The 21,527-nt window shown below is 39.0% G+C and overlaps 1 protein-coding gene across 1 annotated transcript in view; it reads left to right on the top strand.

Annotated features, from left to right (window-relative positions):
• ABCB5 (ATP binding cassette subfamily B member 5) overlaps positions 1-17,304 on the top strand; it is a 37,166-nt gene extending 19,862 nt beyond the window's left edge. Inside the window, exons 16-29 of the mRNA XM_071735741.1 lie at positions 736-897; positions 1,373-1,606; positions 3,543-3,689; positions 4,098-4,202; positions 4,972-5,049; positions 6,181-6,264; positions 8,202-8,405; positions 9,270-9,370; positions 10,749-10,889; positions 11,390-11,546; positions 13,255-13,452; positions 14,356-14,562; positions 15,520-15,666; positions 16,171-17,304. Of these exons, the coding sequence (XP_071591842.1) occupies positions 736-897; positions 1,373-1,606; positions 3,543-3,689; positions 4,098-4,202; positions 4,972-5,049; positions 6,181-6,264; positions 8,202-8,405; positions 9,270-9,370; positions 10,749-10,889; positions 11,390-11,546; positions 13,255-13,452; positions 14,356-14,562; positions 15,520-15,666; positions 16,171-16,368 (2,163 nt within the window). The 3' untranslated portion in view covers positions 16,369-17,304. The remainder of the gene's footprint in view (positions 1-735; positions 898-1,372; positions 1,607-3,542; positions 3,690-4,097; positions 4,203-4,971; positions 5,050-6,180; positions 6,265-8,201; positions 8,406-9,269; positions 9,371-10,748; positions 10,890-11,389; positions 11,547-13,254; positions 13,453-14,355; positions 14,563-15,519; positions 15,667-16,170) is intronic.
• Positions 17,305-21,527: the final 4,223 nt, after the last annotated feature.

Here is a 21,527-nt window from a genome sequence, read left to right as displayed (position 1 = left end):
CCCCAGCTCCCTGACTGCATGAGGACTCTGCACATCACTGGGCTGTGTGTGGGATCTGGAGAGGGATGGAGCATGTAACCTGCAGACTGAGGCTTTGGTGACTCTTGCTGCCAAATCTCAGCAGGCCCCTCCGGAGAATGTACCAGCTGACAATTTGAGTTATAGCTTATTTCAAAAGACTGGCAGAGAGCTTCATGGAGTGGCTAAAATTCATTTATGACCCCAGATGTGCTCCATTCCTCTGTGCTTTCCTGCTAAGTCTTCTCAGAAGTTGTGTTATACTTCCAAAAATATTCATGGACGGTAAATGAAGAAAATATCCTTCTTTATAAACTAGATACCCTGTCTTTATTTTAGAGAGATATAACTATGTTCACTGCATTTCTCTTGCTTGAGTACATACCCATAGGAAAGCCTTATAGGTAACTTTAGCTCAAATAGTTCAAATTTGGTAAAAAGTAAAGTAACCTTAAGTACAGCCCTTAATACCTGCACTGCCTGCCTAATAAGATTAATGTGGTATTTTCTGCCTGAATTGGGCAAATGAAATGTTCTTAAACTGGTAAAGAGGCATGAAACTAGAAAAAAAAATCTTTGCTTGTAGAAGTAATAATTATTTTTAAAGTTTGGTTTTGATTTATATTATAAATGCCCCAAAATAACTTTGTTTTATTTCTCTGCTGTTTGCTTGCACAGTTTAATGTAAGTTGCTCTGGGTTTTGTTTTTTTTGTAAGGCTCGGACTGGTCGTACCACTATTGTGATTGCTCACAGACTGTCTACCATTAGGACTGCTGACACTATTGCTGGATTTGAGAAAGGCATTGTGGTTGAACAGGGAACACACAGTGAACTCATGTTGCAGAAGGGGGTCTACTATTCTCTTGTAATGCAGCAGGTAAGGGCAAATTATTTATCTTCTTCCTCCATTTCATAAACTTGTGAAATGCTGGTATGTGGAGCCATTTTCTTTCTGTAGGTCCTGCCTGTTATCCAGCTGGCAGCTGCTCAGTTGCTTTAGTTTGAGTAGGGGGACACAGGCTTGGATTTCTTGGGGGTTTTACCCATAAATGTTTCACATTTGTGCAATCCAACGTGTTAAAAAAGTGAATAGAAGGCACAGGCTACGTAATTATGGCATAACCACAGAATCATTTAATGGAATAAAATCTACCATCCAGGTGGATTCCATAGACTGCTTAAATGAAAAAGAAATAAAACCAGGACCATTGTTATTACATGCTAAGATATATGTGACATACAGGCAACAGTGATCATGTGATTCAGACAGCAGTGGTCATGAAAAAAAAATAAATTCCCTTCCCTTCCCTGTTCAAAATGCCCTGTGAGTTCATATCCTCAATTCTCACTAGGGTTGTAGCAATAATGTTCAAGATGATGGGACATCAGAAGAAAGTGACAACACAGGGGATGATGAATACGAGGAAAGTAACAGAAATGATCTTGTGGAGCCCCTGACTCCTCAAGATAATGTTGAAGAAGCAATGCTGTCTGTGAAGGGCAGCATTCGAAGAAGATCAAGCAGATATAAGAAGTGCTCTTCTAAGGAAAACTTCTTTGAAAAAAAGAAAAAAAAAGAACCGGAGGTTGGTATTAAAATTTTAGTTTAGAATTTTTGTGGTAACCTGCAAGATTAAACAGAAAGCACATAATTTTAATTATTTTAGATAGCTGGCTGCCATGCAGCCTTTACTTTGTTGCTTTATTGCTGAGTCAGTACTCGCCAGACTGAACATTTGCCCTAGGATTATCGAGGCAATCACATATGTCTTCCCAAAAACTTGTTTTTAACACTATTGATAGTGTGCATCTGGAAAAAATTGTGCTGTTTATTCATCATGTTTCATAAAATTAAGTGTATTATTTCAGTGTTAGAAGTTTTCATTCTATTATTTCTATCTAATTAAAATTAGTTGTAAGGTTTCATTTGCAGGATTCTTTGCTTCATTATACTAGTGGATAATGTAATCCCCATGTGCAAACCAGGTTTTAAGGCTCTTTGGAATATCATATTATATTTATGTCAAATGAAAAAGTATATACTGAAACCCTAATATTTTTAAGTGCAGTTTAAGTAAAAAACCATTATTATCTCTCTCAGCCTTAGTATATGCCTTAAATCATCCAGTTCTGGAGGTTTTTATTTAGGTAAAACACTTCTATTCCTACATGACATTTGTCAATTAGTGTCATATAGGAAGTTCAAGTTTAAAAACAAAACACTGATTTGTCAGAGTTGGGTTGTTCGTGGAAAACAATGGAGGCAGATTTTTAGAAGACTCTGGATCAGACTTTGGATAGGCAGCTCAACAGAAGCTTGATTTTGTCTTTTCCTATTTCGTATTGCTTGAACTATACCATGAGATATATTGGAAAAGTTATTTGGTAGATTGTTTTGAGGGCTTTTTTTTGCCTAGCTTCAGGACCCTTGAAGTGCAGAAAAAATGTAAATGTAAAAATAACAGATCCTTTTAAATCTATGCAAGCTGTATCTCATCTATAATACAGCATCTGATTATTTTAAATACTTATGGAAGCCTGAGTGTACTTTGTAGCTATCACTATTCCTTCTCACTAAAATATAGCTTCCAGCTTATATGTTTCAAATAGTACAAAAGAACTGGATCCATTCCTATTATCACAAAGATATGCAACTTCAAAAGATAATTTTCTCTTATATTAATACTTCTCAACACCTTGTCAGAGGAATTAATGGGTGTTCACGTTCAAGACTTAAGTATTTGTCACATTGACAGAAAATTAAGAAATTAAACATCCAACTGTCTAATTACTTATTTGGGAAAGCTTAGCCTACTTTTATGGTTGAGGCTTAGCCATTCCTATTCAGCATCCAAAATATAGCATAAAATAACTACGAAACAAGAGCAACTGACTTGTAATCCTACCTAGTATTTTCTCTTACTTCCAATATTTTCATTTATTCCTTTTCCAGAACTCCCCCTATGGAGGCATAGACACACGAATAAACTAGTAAAGCAGAACAGGGCATTTTTTGTATTTTCAGAGGAGATACTGGCTAACTGACTGTAATATATGCCCCTTTCATGCTTTTGGTAATGATGCATAAACTATAGTTTGCAAAAGAGAAAGATTCCCTTTCTGCCCAGTTGCATGGCTGCCAGCCCACTAGCATTAAGCTGAACCGAAGGGATCTTTTCTGTGCTCTGAACAGTGAGACTTTTAGTTCTTTATAAAGAACTAACAAGTTCAAGTGTTAGTTGCCATTCATGATGGCCAGTCCTCTCTTTCAATGAACTGTCCTGGCCCTTCTCCCCTTATGACTTGGCCTTTTGTTACATTTTTTGCCTCAAAATTTTGACAGTGCAGCTGAAGTTCCAGGATAGGAAAGAGCAAAGCTGCAGATCTCCAGCATGTTTGCTCACTCAGAGAGGGCTTTCAGTAGTTTACCAAAACAGCTCACTACTCAAAGCCTAATGAACACCCGCTGTCTGGGGAATTTCATGTTTCCAAGGAAAGATTGCAGCCTGCCCTTTCCTGTAGGAAGAAAATCTCCCTGCTGTGCCTTACTCAAGAATCTTGGCTCTGAACAAACCTGAGTGGCTGTATGTACTGCTGGGAGTGATTGCTGCTGCCATCTCAGGTGGGGTCCATCCTGCATTCGCTGTTATATTTGGAAAAATCATTGGGGTAAGTAATTTTTGCAAATGGATGTTGCAATCCTGAGCCTCTCTCATGCTCAGCCAGCTCTCCCTGTGTAAGACTGTGTGGGATTCACTTGTAAAAATGCATCCTATAAAAACCTTATAAATGTTGGTGAGGTGACCCTCTAGAGGCAGAGCCTGGTGGAACTGCATCTGACTACCAGACAAAAGGCAGAACAGGAGTTGGAGCTGGAGGAACAAATTATTAAGATGGAATTAGATGGAAAGCTGGACAGTCTTCTGGCCCTTCACAGAAAACTGCAGACTGATTTCAGGATCCAGGATACTTGCTAAGAGAAATCAAAGTAGATGAGTTTCTTGAGATGAGGGCTGGTTTATGTAACTGGCAGTTATTGTCTATGTACTAATTTCTGTGGGTTTTTTTCTTGCACAGGCTTTTCAAGAAACAGATCCAGAAAAGAGGAGTAAAAACACTGTGGTGCTTTCTTTAATATTTCTTTTAATTGGAGTGATTACCTTAATAGCATACGTAGTCCAAGTAAGTGTCACTACACTGAAATGTTTGAAGTGTTTAATTCCCCAGCAGGCTGCAGGTATAACTTGTATCAATGTAGTCTGAGAAGCAAAGCACCAATTGCAATTTACACACAGAAATGTCATGGTTCTTCCTTCATTAGGTATGTGTTCTTTATCAATGTGTATACCAAAGATATATGTCCATATTTGTTGCTGGTTTAAATAAACCACTGAAAGTAGAAAATAATAGCACGATTGAAATCAAAATAGAGGGTCGGGCCTTAAAATTCAAAGTTAAGACTGGCATTTCTCATTGACTGGCTGTAGGCTTTTGCCAAAGTAAGTTTAAAGGAGAGTCTTTCCATAGCAGATGGCTTTTTTCATACCATCAAACTTTTGTTTGTTGTCCTTATAAGTGTTCCACAGGTTTCAGGAAACATTTACTGCACATTGATGTCCACATTATAAAATCCCTTAGTATGACTGGTGAGAGTGACTGTCTCTAGTACCAGTAATTGGTAGGTAGGATAATGACTAGGTGGGCTGATTGATCTATCTTCTGATGCTGCTGATGCATACAAATAAGGCATTGCAATGAATCTCCTGATTATTTAATTTTTTGCCACCTTACTTCCTTGCTGCAGGAAAATAACAGCTTCAGGTTCTAGGACTTTTTCCAAAGACTTGCGTGTACACAGGGGGTTGTAGGAGACTTTTTGGTGTCATTACATCTGTTCTGCAGTTAGAGAGTTAAATCATATGAGAAAATGTCACTTTCTTTCCTCCCCCAGGGATTCATGTTTGGGAAGTCTGGGGAAATGCTAACAATGAGGCTCCGCTCTCTGTCCTTCAGAGCATTACTTCAGCAGGTATGATTTATGCAGCCAGGGTGTCCTGAGAGCCAGATGGCTTTTGCAGACCCTAGCAAGGTACACATTGGGTATCAACTGTCTGGTCTGGAGTAGAGAAAACAACATATCTCTTCTACACTAGCTTAGGAAAATATACAACTTTTTTCCAAAAGTCTCCCATCCCAGGTATAGTTTTGCTTAGTGCTGCACCTGAAAATGGTGTCATTTTGGAGGACTGTCATTGGAAATGTACACACTTCTGACATGGTAGTATGCAGGCAGTTTGCAGCTGTCTGTGTGTGTAAGGGTTACCAAAATAGTTTAATCTCCCTTTGCTTGCGTGGTTATAAATGCAGGTCTGTAGTATATAGATTTAAGACTAATCTGTTTAGTTATTTAGTTTTAAACCTATACACTGCATTCCATAGCAAGTAGATAATTTCTACTGGAAAAAAAAAAATCAGATTGGTCTATTGCACCATAGATATATATCTATATATCAAAATAACATATAAACATATAATTTATTCATCAGAAGAATAAACTTATTTATAATAAACCCTCCCTGTTAATCTGTGTGATTTCATGTTACTTGCTTAGGAGTTTTGAGGTGTAACTTGGCACCCCACAGATCCACTGGGGACAAGAGATTCTATGATCATAGAAACATCTGAAAGGAGAGGCAAAATTTACGATTAAAAAATATAAAAACCTACCATCGCTTTTGGGAATAAAAGGGCCTCATTTCATTTCTGTATGACAAATATAGATGAGCAATTGCTCTTCTATGGTTAATGGAATAAGTAACTTGTAGGAAGAGAACAGTGAACTACTTCAAGTATGAGGAAGGACTTCTTAAAAGGGGTTTATAATACAAGTTTCTAAATATGCACATTTTTTTAAGCTTTTTCTTTTGGCTTCTTTTTAGCTTTTTTTTTTTATTATTATTTTTTTTTTTTTTTTAGATGCAGGCTACAGAGGAAGAATAATGCAGTTTGCTATTACAACTTGCACTTCCATTTCCCCCTGTGCTGCCTGAGCTGGAAATATCTGTTCATTTTATGATAATTTGTTCATTTTCAGATAAATCTGAAATAAGATAATGTGTACTTTTTTGAAGCAAACACCAGCATGTGTCTTCCCTTGCAGGAGATTGGATGGTATGATGATCAGAAAAATGCTGTTGGCGTTCTGCTAACTCGGCTTGCCACAGATGCTTCCCAAGTAAAAGGGGTATGTCAGTTCTTTTTTCTGTGCCTTAAAAATACTTTTTTTAATTGGCAAGGGACAGTGAGATTGTTTCAGAACACAAGGCAGTAAATCTGCCCCAAAGAATGGAAGATTCATTATACAGCATGCTTTTTACACCTTGGAAATGTCTTCCCAGCTAATAACTTGAGAACTATGCAAAATTTAGCAGATGTTCAGGTACCTTTCACTTCCTTCCCTGAAAGCCTCTAAGCTAAGTATATAGTAACTGCAGACCATTTCACCATGCAAAATCAAATCTTTGTGTGCTGTGGACCAGAATCGATGGACCCCAGGTCCTTAAACCATGAAGTTGCATCTGCAGATGAATCAAACTCTTGCTGACCTTAATGAAGAGAACTCTTCTTTCCCATCCCCACTAAACATTTTCACATACAAGTAAGACAACAGTACAAAATGGCCTGACATTAATAAAAAACATTAGGGAGGGCAATGGCCAAGGGAAGGAATGACTCAAGGTGCTGGTATGGGAGAGGTGGCTGCTGCACACTGTCAGAAGAATATGGCAAATTCTACACAATTCCACCTACTACTCACCTCATCAGGAGTCCCTGTTGATCTGCCAGGGTTTTTTTCTGTTTCTTTCCTTCTTCCTGAGAGGAAAAAAAACAAATCACTGCAGGACTTGTAGGGGAATAGTTTTCTGATTTGTTTTAAGATATCTTTGTGTCCTTCAAATTTGCACAACAAAAACCCTTAAACCCTCCTTATGTTTTTCAGTCTCAATAGACTTGTTTCTCTCTCCTGTCCTTTCTCTTTGTGGACTTGTAGTGAGGAAAGAGTCTTCGACAAAACTTAATTTTCATTTTTTAAAGTTCCAGTTGGTTTCAGTAACATTGAACTACATCACTCTGTCAGAGTGGTAGAAAGGAGGGGTGAACAGGGTCCCCTGACTACAAAAGCCAGCTAAGGGCTTGAGTTGCTCTTCACTGTTTGTGTTCTCTGGAGCTCTACAGAGTGTCAGTAAGTCCTGTGCCTCATGCTGCACTGGATGAAGTTTCCAAATCCAGCTTTATGTGCAGCCCCTAGAACATATGGCAACAATTCACCTTGGCATTGGTTTAATTATTACTATTTTAAATTTTATTGAATAAGAAAAGTCTTTTCAGGGCAGAAAAGTTTTTGGCAAAGGAGAAAATAATTTTACTTACCGCCCAAGCACTTTTGTTTTTTCCATCAAGCCAAATTTTGGAAGATAAACTTTCCACAGGGCTGTTTTCAGACTTTTTTTTTTTTTTTTTCCTGGAGATCAGAGCCCACCCAGATGCTGGATGCTAATCACCTCATTTTAAAAGTTCTTGATGAAAAGGTTACAGAGGCTGGGAAAAGACACGAGTTTTTCAGTATGAGTTCATCTTTCCCACTTATTTTCTGTGATGAGATAAAGCATTTCTGCTGGGTGGCCAAATCTATATTTTTTCTTTCTTTATTTTTTTTTTGTGAGAACCCAACCACAGGTGCAGCAGTGTGAGAACCAGAGGATGAGTAGTTTCCACCACTGTTAGTGGGACAGGTCAATGAAGGGTTGCTCTTAGAACAAAGCCCCTCTTGCCTAATACTGGGTACCTACCAACCCTCCCTACTGTGACAATGGCCTCAGTCCTCTGTGCTTCAGGTACTGTGAGAGGTCATAGATATTTCATCAAGCAACTACCATGACCAGCTCTTTAGACTGCTTTAACCTCACTTGATGGGCTGAATGCTGGCAGGTGCAAGGGATGTTTAGAAATATTTACATAAGTAGCTGTGTAATGTCCATGTTTGAGACCACTCATGATTTCATTTTCCAGCTCAGCTGCTGACAGTAACTATACAGTCTTTTTAATTGGTGGTGTAAGTCACAAACCAAAAATCTAATGACCTAATATTTGGGGGGGTTCTGTTGTGGGTCTTTTTTTAAGGCAACCGGACGCCGCCTTGGCCTGATGACCATGACTGTCTTTACCCTTCTGACTGCCATCATTATTGCTTTTGTATATGGCTGGCAGCTAACTTTGCTTATCCTGGCCTGCATTCCTTTTGTTGTTGTTACAAATGCTGCGAGAGTTAGCTCTGTGTCTGGTCATGCTGCAAAAGATCAAAAAGCTTTGGAAGAGGCTGGAAGAGTAAGTTCTCCAATTTTAACTACAGCATTATGGTCTGAGATTACTTTTAAGGACACTGTAGTTATACTACAGCTGACAATTATCTAAGATAAATTAAGGGGGGAGAAGACAGGACAGGGCAGAGTGGGGGATAAAGGGAATGTTTCTAAATCCCCAAGAAAAGCAGAATGTAGATAAAACAAAACATCTGTAAATTAGGTTATAAAAATGGATTTGAAAGTCTTCATGGGGGATCTGTGGGCAGGGACAGCTGTAATAGTAGCAGCCCCCACCCTCATGTGCCCTGTGCCTTGGGTGAGTGACGTAGCTCTGTGCTTTGCCCAGAAGCCTTGCAGAGCTTAGCCACCACACCCTGGCATTGCCCCTTTTTTATTCCATCCTAAAATGTGAACCATTAGTGTGCCCAGCAGTTTCAGGGTTCTGTCCTCATTCACCTGATAGCACTGTTCCAGGAGACAGAAATAGTCCATGCAAAAAAGTGTTAGCTGCATCCAGGTGACCGGCGTTTGTTCCTGTTTTATCAAACAAGGTTTAATTCATGGGGCTTGCAACCAATGGTTAGGACAGGGGGTGCTGATGCTTCCTGCAGGCTGGCCCAAGGTTCTGAACTCAAATATGGTGTTGGCTTCAGCCTACTGCTCATCTTGTGACTATGCAGTCACAATCACTTGTGACTGTGCAAAGTCACAAGTGGTCTTAATGCTCTGGGCTTTCTTTCACCTTGTAATAAATCTCCGTCTCCTCTCTTAAGCAAGCACTTTTTAATCTAAAATAAGAAATCCTGGAGAAAAGATTGAGTGTTGAGGAAATAGATTGTTTCTGGCAGTCGTAAGGGATTATCTCTTGTTTTATCTCCAAATTCAGATTTCCACAGAATCAGTTGAAAACATAAGAACTGTAGCTTCACTGACCCGGGAAGAAGCATTTTATGAAAGATACATTACAAGTTTGAATGGTCCATATAGGTGAGATTTTGTTTTCTTTAGTAACTCCTTCCTTGTATATTTTAGTCTTACAGGCTTATTGTAAACACATTTCTTGCAAGCTATCCACTACATGAAACAGTGGGAAGAAAATTAATAGCTATTCACCTAGTTTTGAAATGTGTTCACTCATTACATTTTAATATACATTCTTAAATGCAGAGTGAAAAGAGATTTGCAGGATTTCCTCTTTCATTTCCCAAAGACTTTATAAACTTCATTCTCTGCATATGTATTACCGAATATTGTATTTTCCTCTGTATGCCTAGAGTATAGGAGATATATTCATTCCATTTCAGTGCACTGCGTTGATACTAGTTAATTCAGGAACTGACAGTTACTTCCCATACCACACCATTTATGATATAAATCAGTTTTATTCCCCTTACATGAATTTGAAACCTTGAAATGAACTTTACATATGTTTCCTTTGTTTGACCTGCTACATCCCACTGACTTGTCTCTGTTGAAAAGCATTCAAATCATCAGGGATGCTAGCTTTTTCTAGGTCCATTTTATATAAACAAGATAACCCCAAAATCTAGTTGTTTTTTCTTTTTTTTTCTTTCCTCCTTGAAGGTAGCTAGTGTAAAAGAAGGAAAATGATGCATTGTATAATCTGTTCTCAACCAAAACAGTGTTAAAATCCAGTTTCTGGTGAACAGGTAATACCCCAGATATGGGCAGAATGCTATTGTGAACTGTCAAAAGTCTCTGATCTATAGCTCAGACTAGAAAGGAGATTTCCATTTCTTCAGATAGCATCCTAAACCATGGAAAGCAGAGTCCTCCAGGCTTTGATTCAGTATGCATTCAATTACATCTGTACAAAATGAAACTTCTGCAGAAGAAAGATTGAGAAATAAATGCTCAGTGTGAATCCCTGTGGGAATACCCAGAAATACGTCCCTGCTCCAAATGGGGATGAGAGGTCTCTGCTCAGATGGGAAGACCTGGCAGAAGCCTGCAGGCAGCTCTTCTTAGCCTGGGCTTCTTAGCCTGCACATTTTCTTAATAAAATGGGTCATATGTGGTAGTTATTAAATTTTATTATTTTTTTAAAGTGCTCTAGAGACCTGCCCTGCTGTAAAAAAGCAAAGGATTCAAGATAGTGTAAGTGAGGATGAAAGATCTCATTGCTTTCTGTCCTCAGGGCAGTTCCATGTCACGATACAAAACACTTTTGCCATCTGGCTGGGGCTGTTTGTAAGTGTACATGTGTTCTAGGCTGATGTGTTGTGGTTTGGGGTGTAAACTGTGTTGTTTGAAAGCTTTAGCTGAGAAATCTGGCCATCCCATGGCCAACGTCAGTTATTCCTGTTTCACAAGTTATTTATGGAAATTTTCTTCCATTTATCAGAGATTCCCTGGCAAAAGCCCCTTTCTATGGTTTTACTTATGGAGTAGCTCAGTGTGCAAACTACTTTATTAATGCAGCAGTCTTCAGATTTGGGGCCTGGCTCATTGCCCATTGTCTGAGCAACTTTGAAAACGTATTCATGTGAGTATACTTTTAAAAATATAAATTAATAAATTATGGGCAGAATAGTTATTTCAATGCATGCACATCTATTTCATCTGATTACAGGGGTGATGGGATGTAGAGATTCAGGAATTCAGGCTGGTTGGGAGTGTGGCTTGGGCAGAGGGGCTGCTTTGGGGAAAGGTGGGTGTTTGGACTGTGAAGCAGCAAAGCTGAGCCATGCTCATCACACCTACTCTGGAGAAGTCTGAGGTGCTGTTTGACATTTGACATTTCTTCCAGGCAGAGGGTGTTGGCATAGAGAGGATGATGCAATGCTGCTGCTCATCTATAAAGTACTTACAAGAATAAACAAAATTTCCTAATACTAAATGACATTATGGAGGGTGAGGAGCTTTAGAAATGTCTTCATTTGCAAATGCTCCAAAACTCTATTTTGAGGGTTTATTTTACACATGAAGAAACCAATGCATTGTTTTACCTGAAATGAATGGGGCTTTGTCTCTTGGTTTTTTTAGAGTCTTCTCTTCCATCATATTTGCAGCTATGAATGTTGGTCAGTCTGCTTCCCTGGCACCAGATTATGGCAAAGCCAAAATGTCAGCTCAAAGGATCTTCAAACTTTTGGACAGAAACCCTCTGATTGACAGTTACAGTGAAGAAGGTAAAAAATTGGTAAGTGTTTTTTTCCAGAAAAATCTTGAAACAAATTAAATTGCTAAGATTTTTGTTGTCTGAAAACTTTATTTATAGTTTGTTTTTTTAGAATGTCACAATGTGCAGACATCATACAAGATAGTGGTGTTTCTTTGGTATTTTTAATTAACCATGTTATTTCTGGGTTTCAGTCACAAGTGGATACCTTTAAATTTGTAGTTTTGCTCTGAATGAGCAAAAAAAACCCTAAAAAATCTTCATTCTACTGAACTATATCTTAATCTTATCTACCAAACCATATCTTAATCTTAAATAATTTCAGAAAAACACTATCATCAGTTCCACTAACAGTTTCATTGCCTTTGTAAGGGTTTACAGGAGAAATAAAACACAAGGTGTATTTTTCTACTATTTAGGTAGATGAAACTAATTCCTTCAAAGGCAGAACAGTTTTGCCATAATACATCCTCTTAAAACTGGACATTCTCACAAGTAGAAATGTTCTCTTGTGAAGCCAAAACTAACTTAACCTCATTGTACATTTGAAGCAAGGGGGAACAACAAAGAACAAACAAAAAAAAAAAAAAGATGAAAAAAACCAACCAAACAAACCCCAAACTAACAAAAACACAAGACACTCAAAAAATCCAGAAATCTCACCTCTAAGCTAAAACTGTCATTAACAAAAGTGACATCAGCACTTGTCAAATTTCTCCATGAAATGCTTTTGGTTCAGGGGATGACATTACAGGATGGCATTAGCACGTCTGTCTCAGTTTAAAATCGTGTCCTGCTATAGGTTTTGCATGGTGGCCTCTACCCAGGAAGCCATAATCCATTTTCTCTAGCTTTAAACTCATGCACAGGATTTTCAGCCTTAAAAGTTATGAGCACACTTGTGTACCTTCTTGAATCAGTGCCCTGCAATTCAGACATTGAGAGATATGGCAGAAGGTCCCTGCTAAACTAAAACTTAAAAGGAAATACTGCCAGTATAGGCTGAATTTGAATATCAGTGGTGCCTGTGATGTCAACAAAGCTTTCAGCCCATTTAATTAGATCATCAGCTGCCTTGAGAGCACTGTACTAGCAGTGCTGCCACTATGTACATATTCCTACCCCAAAAGATAGGAGAGGCAATAATCTTCATGTGTGCCCCCTTACTTCCACTTAGTCTTAGACATCAGCCTGGCTAGAATGGTTAATTTGACAACTCTTGCTGCTCTTTAAAGCACATCTTGTCCTACACATCTGTACATTACCTACCAAAGAATTAGCTCTCTTACCTTAATAGCTGATCTTGACCTTGTGTTGCACTTCTTCCAATTGTGCTGACTGCAAGGTGAGATCAAGAAAGCAAGTGCTATGGATTATATCAAGAGTTTGAAGTGCTCAACTACCCGTGTCAGAAAATAAAAACATTAATGCTTTTTTATTTGTCTAAAAGTATTCTTTTCAAAGCTGAAGTGAAAAATGGATGCAACAGGTGAAGAAAACTCTTTCTCCAAAAGAAACTACTGACTTATATCTGCATATCATCCCATAAATAATGATACCATACTTGATCCAATATGCAACTGAAAAAAACTACAACAGTAGTTTCAAAAACACCCTCCCAAACTTTTTTGCAAGCTCTTGTTTAAACAGCTAAGACTTTAAAATATACCATTTTAAGTGAGGATAAGAAATGCTAACATGAGCACGTGAACTCTCTATTACTTTTCAGAGCAATTTTGAAGGCAACATTGAATTCAGAAACGTTAATTTTGTCTATCCAATGAGGCCAGAAGTTCAGGTTTTGCAAGGACTCAACGTGAAGGTGAACAAAGGACAGACTCTGGCATTAGTAGGAAGCAGCGGCTGTGGCAAAAGCACATCCATTCAGCTCTTGGAGAGATTTTATGACCCTGTGGAAGGACAAGTGGTAAAAATAGATTTGTGTGGCTATTAATAACAAATATACAGAACTCTTTATCTTCCAAGGTTTCAGAGGCTATAAATGATCCTGGCAACATCTCTGGGGATTGCCTTTCTGAGCAGTGTGAGTTACTGAGGTTGTGGCTCCAGTGGAGCTGTAGACAACCTTGACCCCCCTCTTCCCCTGTGCATCGGCCACATATTCCAGAACTGGCACCTGTGTGGGTACAATCTGCTGGTCCAGGGTGCAAATCTTGCCATGGGAGAGAATGCCAGCGTTAGGCTGTGTTGCTTCCCCAAAGCTGCCCACAGCCTGGTCACACAGGGGCATCATGTTCATGTCACTTGCTTTTTCAGTACGTAAGTCATCTCATTAATGTGAATTCACACATTAGAGACACAGGTACATGCTTCAGATAATGCAAATGTAATCCCACATGGATGCTACTGTGCCACCATTGAAGGGCACAGGCTTTTTGATGCAGCCCCTGGTAATATGTATGGAAAGTCCAGAAAACCTTCCCTGAAGGTTTAAAGATTAAGTTAAAGGCATACAGCTGAGAATATTTATTGAGTTCAGCTTCTTGGGGACAGGCTTTCCTGTGAGGTTTCTGGTGCTTCTTGTGATGCATAGACCTGGAAGTACTGCAGGAACAGCCTGTGATTTGCCCTTTGTGTTTTTCTCTGCTGAGAATTGGAAGTCAAAACACCCATTAAAAACTAATGAAAGAAAATGTTTCACTTATACTGCTGGTTCTTTTCCATTTTGGATGCAAATTTTACTTGATTTCAACTGGGAATCTACCACATAACAGGCTTTCTTTTACACACTGTAGACAGGAAACACAAATTGTATCTGTGAATGAGCTCTGTAGTCAACCTGGCATCATTTTTCTGTTCCTTTCTCTAGTTAGCAGATGGATGGGATACCAGATCTTTGCATTTACAATGGCTGAGGTCCAGGCTGGGCCTTGTGTCACAGGAACCCATTTTATTTGACTGCAGCATTGCTGAAAATATTCAATATGGAGACAACAGTAGGGTGGTTAGTCAGGAAGAAATTGAAGCAGCAGCTAAAGCAGCAAATATTCACACCTTCATTGAGAAACTACCAGAGGTAAGAGATAGTGGTCTTCTTTTCAAAGTGAGATTAGATTTTTGCAGTGACGTGGAGATATCTAGGTAATGCTCACTTACATCAACCAAATTAAAACCAAATATTTTTGTTTCCCTTGACGGGAAAAAATACAGAATATGTTTTAAAATTGTGCTTCAAGCCTAGAATTTCTGTTAGTTTGTTCAAAAAAGGCAATGTTTCAATTATTATAATGGCAGACAAAGCAGAATATAAGGGAAAAGTAAGATAACACTGTGTTTAACAGACCCTCTTAATTTTTTTTTTCCTTTGACCTCTGAAACTGACAGATGATTTTTTTAATTTCTAAAATAATTCTGTAAAATGTAATGGTTTCTTTCTAATTGCATGGGCCATGCATAGGGAATGTTTCCCAACAAATATGAAGGACCAATAAATCAAAAGTAAATAACGTGGCATTCGACCTTCATGCCTGCCAAGAATTTGGTTCTAGTGAGGAAAAATTCTTTGATAGTTTGTTTTCATTGTAGTTTTCTGTAACTTTATAATGATACAATACTGAAAAATGCTTTATCTTCATTAGTATTAATGACATTTGGCATGCTTTATTCACAAGTAATGCAAGATGAAGTCCTTCATTTATATATTAGTAAGCATTAAATCTCTAGTTACTCTTACAATCGTACACTCGTGGCCAGATGTCTGTGGACACCTCACTGCTGTATCACTGGTGGTATCACTCAAGACAGATTCCAGGCTTTGGGGAAGTGAATTTTCAGACTGTGCATAAATATGTGTGGCTGTATGTATAACTCTTTATACTAGGGGTCTTTATAAAACCTTACTTTGTTCAAGCCACTTGCACTGCTCTTTTCTTTCAAGATGGAAATACCTGTTTTCATAGCCATGTATAAAATTTCTAATCTTTCTTTTCCAAGTGTATTCACAGTCCTTTTTTTTTTAATTTTTAACATTCAGAAATATAATACCCGGGTGGGTGAGAAAGGAGCACAACTTTCTGGAGGTCAAAAACAAAGAATAGCAATTGCCCGTGCTCTAGTTCGTAATCCTGCCATTCTGCTTCTGGATGAAGCTACCTCTGCTCTTGACACAGAAAGTGAAAAGGTGAGTAATATTTATTACATGAAATACGTACACTGCTAGTTGCTTTCTGTAGAATAAAAGTCATGCAAACGTGTTGCAAATGCTCAGTGGTGAAACAGAAGGGCGGGTATATCACAGTCGTTTTTCCAGCTAAAAGTTTTAATTGAATGACCCTTATAAACTGTGCTTATCTACCAAATAGACAAGGAGAAAAACCTAGAACTTTAAGTTGAAAACACTGTGGGGAGCTGATACTCTTCAGTTGGCTTTCTATAGCTGTATTTGATGGTAAATACTGAATTTGTGTTCTGACCCAAACCGAATGGCCAAGAATCCACTTCTCAGTGTCTCTGATGCTCATTTGATCAGTCTCTAAACCCTGTCGAGTAAGGACCATGTATATGCACTGACTGACGTGTCTGTGGGAGATAGATTCAGGTGACAACGTAAAAGATCAAATATGGTTCCTATTACAAGTGAAGGCTTCCCAGGTGCTAACAGCATTTCCACTACATCTGTGTGCAGATTGTCCAGAAAGCCTTGGATAACGCCCGGCAAGGCCGAACCTGCATCGTCATTGCCCACCGCCTCAGCACCGTGAGGACTGCAGACATCATTGCAGTGATCCGGAATGGCAGGGTGGTTGAGCAGGGCACCCACAGCCAGCTACTGGCAAAGCAAGGATATTACTATGCCCTTGTAAATGCACAAGTCTCTCATTAGCAATGCTTGCAGATTTTATTTTTTTTTATAAATAATTTTTTCTTTTTTTTTTCCTGAGAAGACACGAAAAGGTTACAGAGAATTCATGGCTGTGTCTGTGCTGATGGAGCAGAGAGCATGTGTTGTACAGCCTGGCTGCTGTACCTGGTATAGCCCTCTCCCCACACCTCCGTGGGGGTGAGCAGCGTGTGCCCCAGAATGGGTCATGGAAGGTGCACGGGGGAGTCCCAGGGACTGAATCTTCTGGGCAGTTGTGAGGACTGAGGGACTTGTGATGTGGAGGGAGCCAGACCTGGAGTAGTCTCATTCACACCACAGCTTAGGTGGGTGACCCACTGCTCTCACTGTCCCCCCAAACCTTGGCCCATGCCAGGTGCTATAAGCTAAGGAAATACCAGCCTGACAGTGGTTAAGCATCGTGAATAAGCAGTGAGATGATGCTTGTAATTGCCCTTAGGTTTCTTCACCAGCCATGTAGCTATGAAGCCTCTTTAATTAAAAAATGGCTGTCAGTTCTTTACTGACTGCTGAGAATCCAAATAAAGGCACTTATATTAAGTTTAGAGAGGGGCTGAATGTGTGGGTTTTGTTGGGTTTTTCTCCACTTTATGCCACATTTCTAATATTACTGTGCTTTACACATTTCTTGGAGATTCAATATTCTATTTCAAACAATAATTGGAATAGCTACAAGCTTTCTATATGGAGATAAACTGACATAAAAGAGATCATTGATTTGTTTAGTATTTTTTCAATTCCTGACCTAACAGACTTTATTTTCTCTATGCATCCATCAGGGTAGTTTCAAAAGTTTTGCTGGGGAGCACACATGGCTTCTTTAGGAGCAGACTTATGTCAGCTATGTAAATAGCTTTTCACTAAAAAAAAAAATAATGAAAAAGTGGTTTTCAATAGAGGGACCCTTCATTTTGAATAGATGTGGTGTTTTGGCACATAGTTTACTGGTGGATTTGAAAGTGTTAAGGTAACAGTTGGACTTGATGATCCTAAGGTTCTTTTTCCAACTTAAATTAATCTACAGTTTTGTGAATAATTTTAAGAGTTTGTTTTGAAGTGTTGGCAAAACTTATCCACACATGTGCTTTAATAATTGGTTATTTCTCTGATATATTCCTCGGAGTGCTCTGATGCACCATTCAACAGCTGAAGAATATGTACTGTGTACTCAAAGTGACTTAGCAGCCGCTTTTTTTGGCTGTTTAAGCTCAGTTGCAGCATTTTAATTTTCCAAGGCTTTGCACGTGGCTTCGGGTTAGGATTTGTGGCCTGGAGCAACCTGCAGTACTTTATAATTTCCAGATAACTCTGTTCAACCATAGCAGACAAAACTTACAGTAATGACTATCTCCTTTGCTCATTTCAATTGTTTTCCGGCAGCAGAATCCGCAAGGGGAATAAAAAACAAAAGAAAACAAAATCTGCTCTCAGCTTTGCCAAAACAAATACAGTTGCTCTCCCTCACACAGTTTTTCTCAGGGGCAGTTACAAGAGGAGTTATCACTTGTTCAGGCTCCCCTCTGGTGTGACGTCTCCACTTTCTCATCATGGGCAGATACTGCAGGAGCTGCTTCCCTCATTACCTTCCCAGTTATTCCATGTGGCTTCCAATTAATTCACTTTTCCCTGTTTTGTTTCTGTGCTGGAGTTAAATTTACAAGCAGCAGACTTTTGAGAATGAAATATCTTTCTTAATCTAGAATCTTTGGGGGAAAGAGTTATTTTTGTACTTTGGGGGTAGATGTATGTGTTTTTCATGACAATTGTAATGGATAATAAATCTTTGTAGTACTACAGTCCATTGTGATCTGTTGCAGAAACAAATAAGATGAACTAAAACCTGAAAGTTAGTTTACATATATAGATGGAGGAGATAATAGTCACTAAACTAAGTCTCTCTAACATAATAAATTCCCTAACATCTGGAGCTAGTTAATGAAGCATCTTTATGGACAATACTGTACTCACATCCACACAGATAATGGAGAAGAATCCAAAATGTGCTTCCTTCCAACTAGTGTGAAATTACTTACTAGCACAGGGGTAAGAGGTGTGAGGAAATATGCACTATTTGACCTGGAAGGTGCTGAAAGAGCTGCAGCATGGTCAGCCTAAAAAAGTAAGTTCTGTGACTTGTGGTTTCTCTTATTTGCTCTTTCAGAGGTCAAAATGACCTATCATGGAAAGAAAAGTGACTACACTTGAATCCCTTTTGACGTGTCCCTTGTTTACTTGGAGCATTCTCATGGTGCAATAGCTGGACAGGCTCAGTACCAGCTATGTATGTTAAGGATAAACAAGTCAGGGTCTTGAAGTAAGGTTTTTGGCAGCACTGTGTCACATCACTCTTTATGGAAAGGTAGGTGTGGGTTTTGGTCAGGACCAAATGTCACGGTGTAGGGAGTGTGTGTGCAGTGCTCTGGGCTGTGGCAGCCAAGTGGGGAAAGAGCAGTGTCAGGCAGATGTGCCAGGGGGATGCCCTCTGCTCTTACATGGTTAAAAAGGAGAAACAGAAAAAATGGTTGAAGTAAATGGTGTTGATTTTCCTAAGTTCACAACTGAGATGTTATGCAACATAAGAGCACACTTCTCTCTGATTTATCTCAGTACAAACACATTAAAAGCCTCTCTTATCACAGCCCTGTTTAAAAGATAATCAGATCTGAGAAAAAATCCCAGCCACCTGCAAGGATGACAGAAAAGCACATTACTGCATGCCTGCTAAAGACAGGCTGAGCTTTACTGACTCCATGAGATAAAAATAGATTCATTTACTCAGCTTTAAGGCACTAATAACAAACTGATTATTTTTTTCAGACCATCCAGTTCATCTTCCCAGCTGGACATGTCCATACAGCTTGCAGGCTGTCTCTGATTAAAAGCAGAACTTAATTCAGGTGAAAGCACCAAACCTTAGTCTGACACAGAGATCAAAGGAATTAACTCTGACAGATAGGAAAAGCCTAGGAGACTGCATCTTAAGAGCGCAAGATTTGTCAGCCCCATCGCTCTCTGTCCTATGCTGCCATCTACCTTAGGTGTCAGAGTTAAAAAAACATTTTTCTTATCCCAGTCCAAGCAGGACCTAGCATTGTTCAAACATGTCCACGTTATGATGAGGCACTGCTGCTGTCATGGGGGAACCTCACCCCTAAGGTGACTGCTGCAAGCACAGTGGCGAAGGAAATACATCTGCTCATGACTTTCAAGGAACAGCAAAGTTGTTCATGACTTGTTCGTGACAAGATGAGAAGCACTTAGTCCATACATTTGCTTTATACCAGCACTGGTCTAAGCCTCCTAGGATATTAAGGTATGATGTTCCAAAAAAAGAGTAAAGACTTCAGAGAAGATATGCATAAGAGCTTTTTGAGAAATAATTGAGTGTCTTAACTTCTTGACCCCTTTGTAGTATTGTACATAGCTGTTAAATTTGATTTAAACTTTGCAATCATTCATGTAGTTAAAATCATAATTACTGAAGCCCTAGAGATAGGATAAGTAGTTGACAGAAGTGTGTGAACAAATAGAACACAGGACCTGCTTGTCTTTTTGGCTTCAAAGTGTTAATCGTTTGAGCATTGTAGTGCATTATTCCCAGTGGGTGTGGATGTTTCCAGTTCCTGGATTTGCTGGGTCAGTTAGAATACCTGTTGGCAATTCAGAAATAAAATGGTAAATGAGTATAATGTTTATCATTGTGTTTTTTCCCAGATGTCTCCATCCCTCTGTAGCCTACAAGATTTCAAAAGTACACATCCTCATAATGAACTTATTTAATAATACTGGTTGTATGGCAAGAAAGAAAGCTTTCATTAAAATTGCAATCCACTACCCTTTCACTTTTAGAAACAATTTTTTTTTGTAAAGTGCAGAGATTTAGGGTCAACTGAAATGCTATGTCAATGTGTCTTTTATTTTTTTTTTTTTTTTTACCTGGATTAGATTTATGTGTTTAATTAATATTCGGAGAGTTTACAAAATTCTGCTAAGCAATTTGTGACAGGCCATACCTAACCTCTCCTTTCTTGGCTACCATCATGACATGTTGTACTCCTCATTTTTGCCTTCCTTGTTGGCAAGAGAGGTGTCCAGCTGTGGGAGAGCTTGAGGGGCTCTTACCATACTGGAGGAAAATTCCTGTCACACTCGAGATGGGGCCTATTTAAATGCTAATGGTGAGTTCACCTAATTAGCAAGGGAAATGCTAAGAAATTATGCAGGGCCGTTAAGGTCTGTTCACCTGACATTGCTGGAGGGCTGGAAGTGAAACTGCTCTCCTGGACTGGTCTGCTCTAGGAAAATAGCTGCCTTGGTAACACCAGTGGAAAAAAAAAAAAAAAAAAAAAAAAAAAAGCCAGATCTTGATCTGCTAGATCCTACCCTATAGATATCAGCAGGACAGCTGATAACAGTGCTGATGGAGTTTGGATATCAAGGGTTAAGTATCTTCTCTGGATGAGGCTTGTGCCTTCCCTTCCATGAAGAAGTGTTTGGTTACAGAATTGCTCCCACTCTGCCTGCATTTAGGGCTCACCCACTGCCTGCAGTAGTTCTACAGGTGCCACCTGAGGACCTTATTTTTTCTAAGGAGAAAAAACCAAAAGCAGAAGAGCTCATGAAGTTCATTTGGAGCTGTGGGAGTGTCTTGCTGAAGAAGGAAGCAAAATGACAGCTTTTCTAAGCTATTTCCAAGCTCTTCTGTTTGCAAATAGGCTTGGATTATACTGGAGTAATCTGGCTTGGAAGTAGCTATATCCAAGGTGTGCATATCAGAGTCAAAACAGTGGGTGAAAGTCAGTATATTACTTGACCTCTGTGTATCCATACATGTAGGACAAATTTGACTCACTAAAAACATATCTTCTCTTTGAGATATAAAGATGTTCCTAAAATCCTCAATGTAGTTGGGCAAGAAGAGAATTAGCTAAGTGACAAGGCCAAAAACAGCATATATGTAGTTTCTTCCTGTAAAATACACTTGAAGGGATTACTTTTTGAAGTCCTGATCCTTAATTAGTTGTAAAGGATTGATAGTTTTCCATGCAAAGACAGAAGAATCCAGTTGCCTCACTACTGTTTATCTACCTCCGGATGCCCTATAACCTTATCACAGGTTGTCCATTCCTCTGACGTTTTAC

The sequence above is a fragment of the Heliangelus exortis genome, chromosome 2 (assembly GCF_036169615.1).
Source record: "Heliangelus exortis chromosome 2, bHelExo1.hap1, whole genome shotgun sequence".
Lineage (NCBI taxonomy): Eukaryota > Metazoa > Chordata > Aves > Apodiformes > Trochilidae > Heliangelus > Heliangelus exortis.
This window is presented reverse-complemented; position numbering and strand designations above follow the sequence as displayed.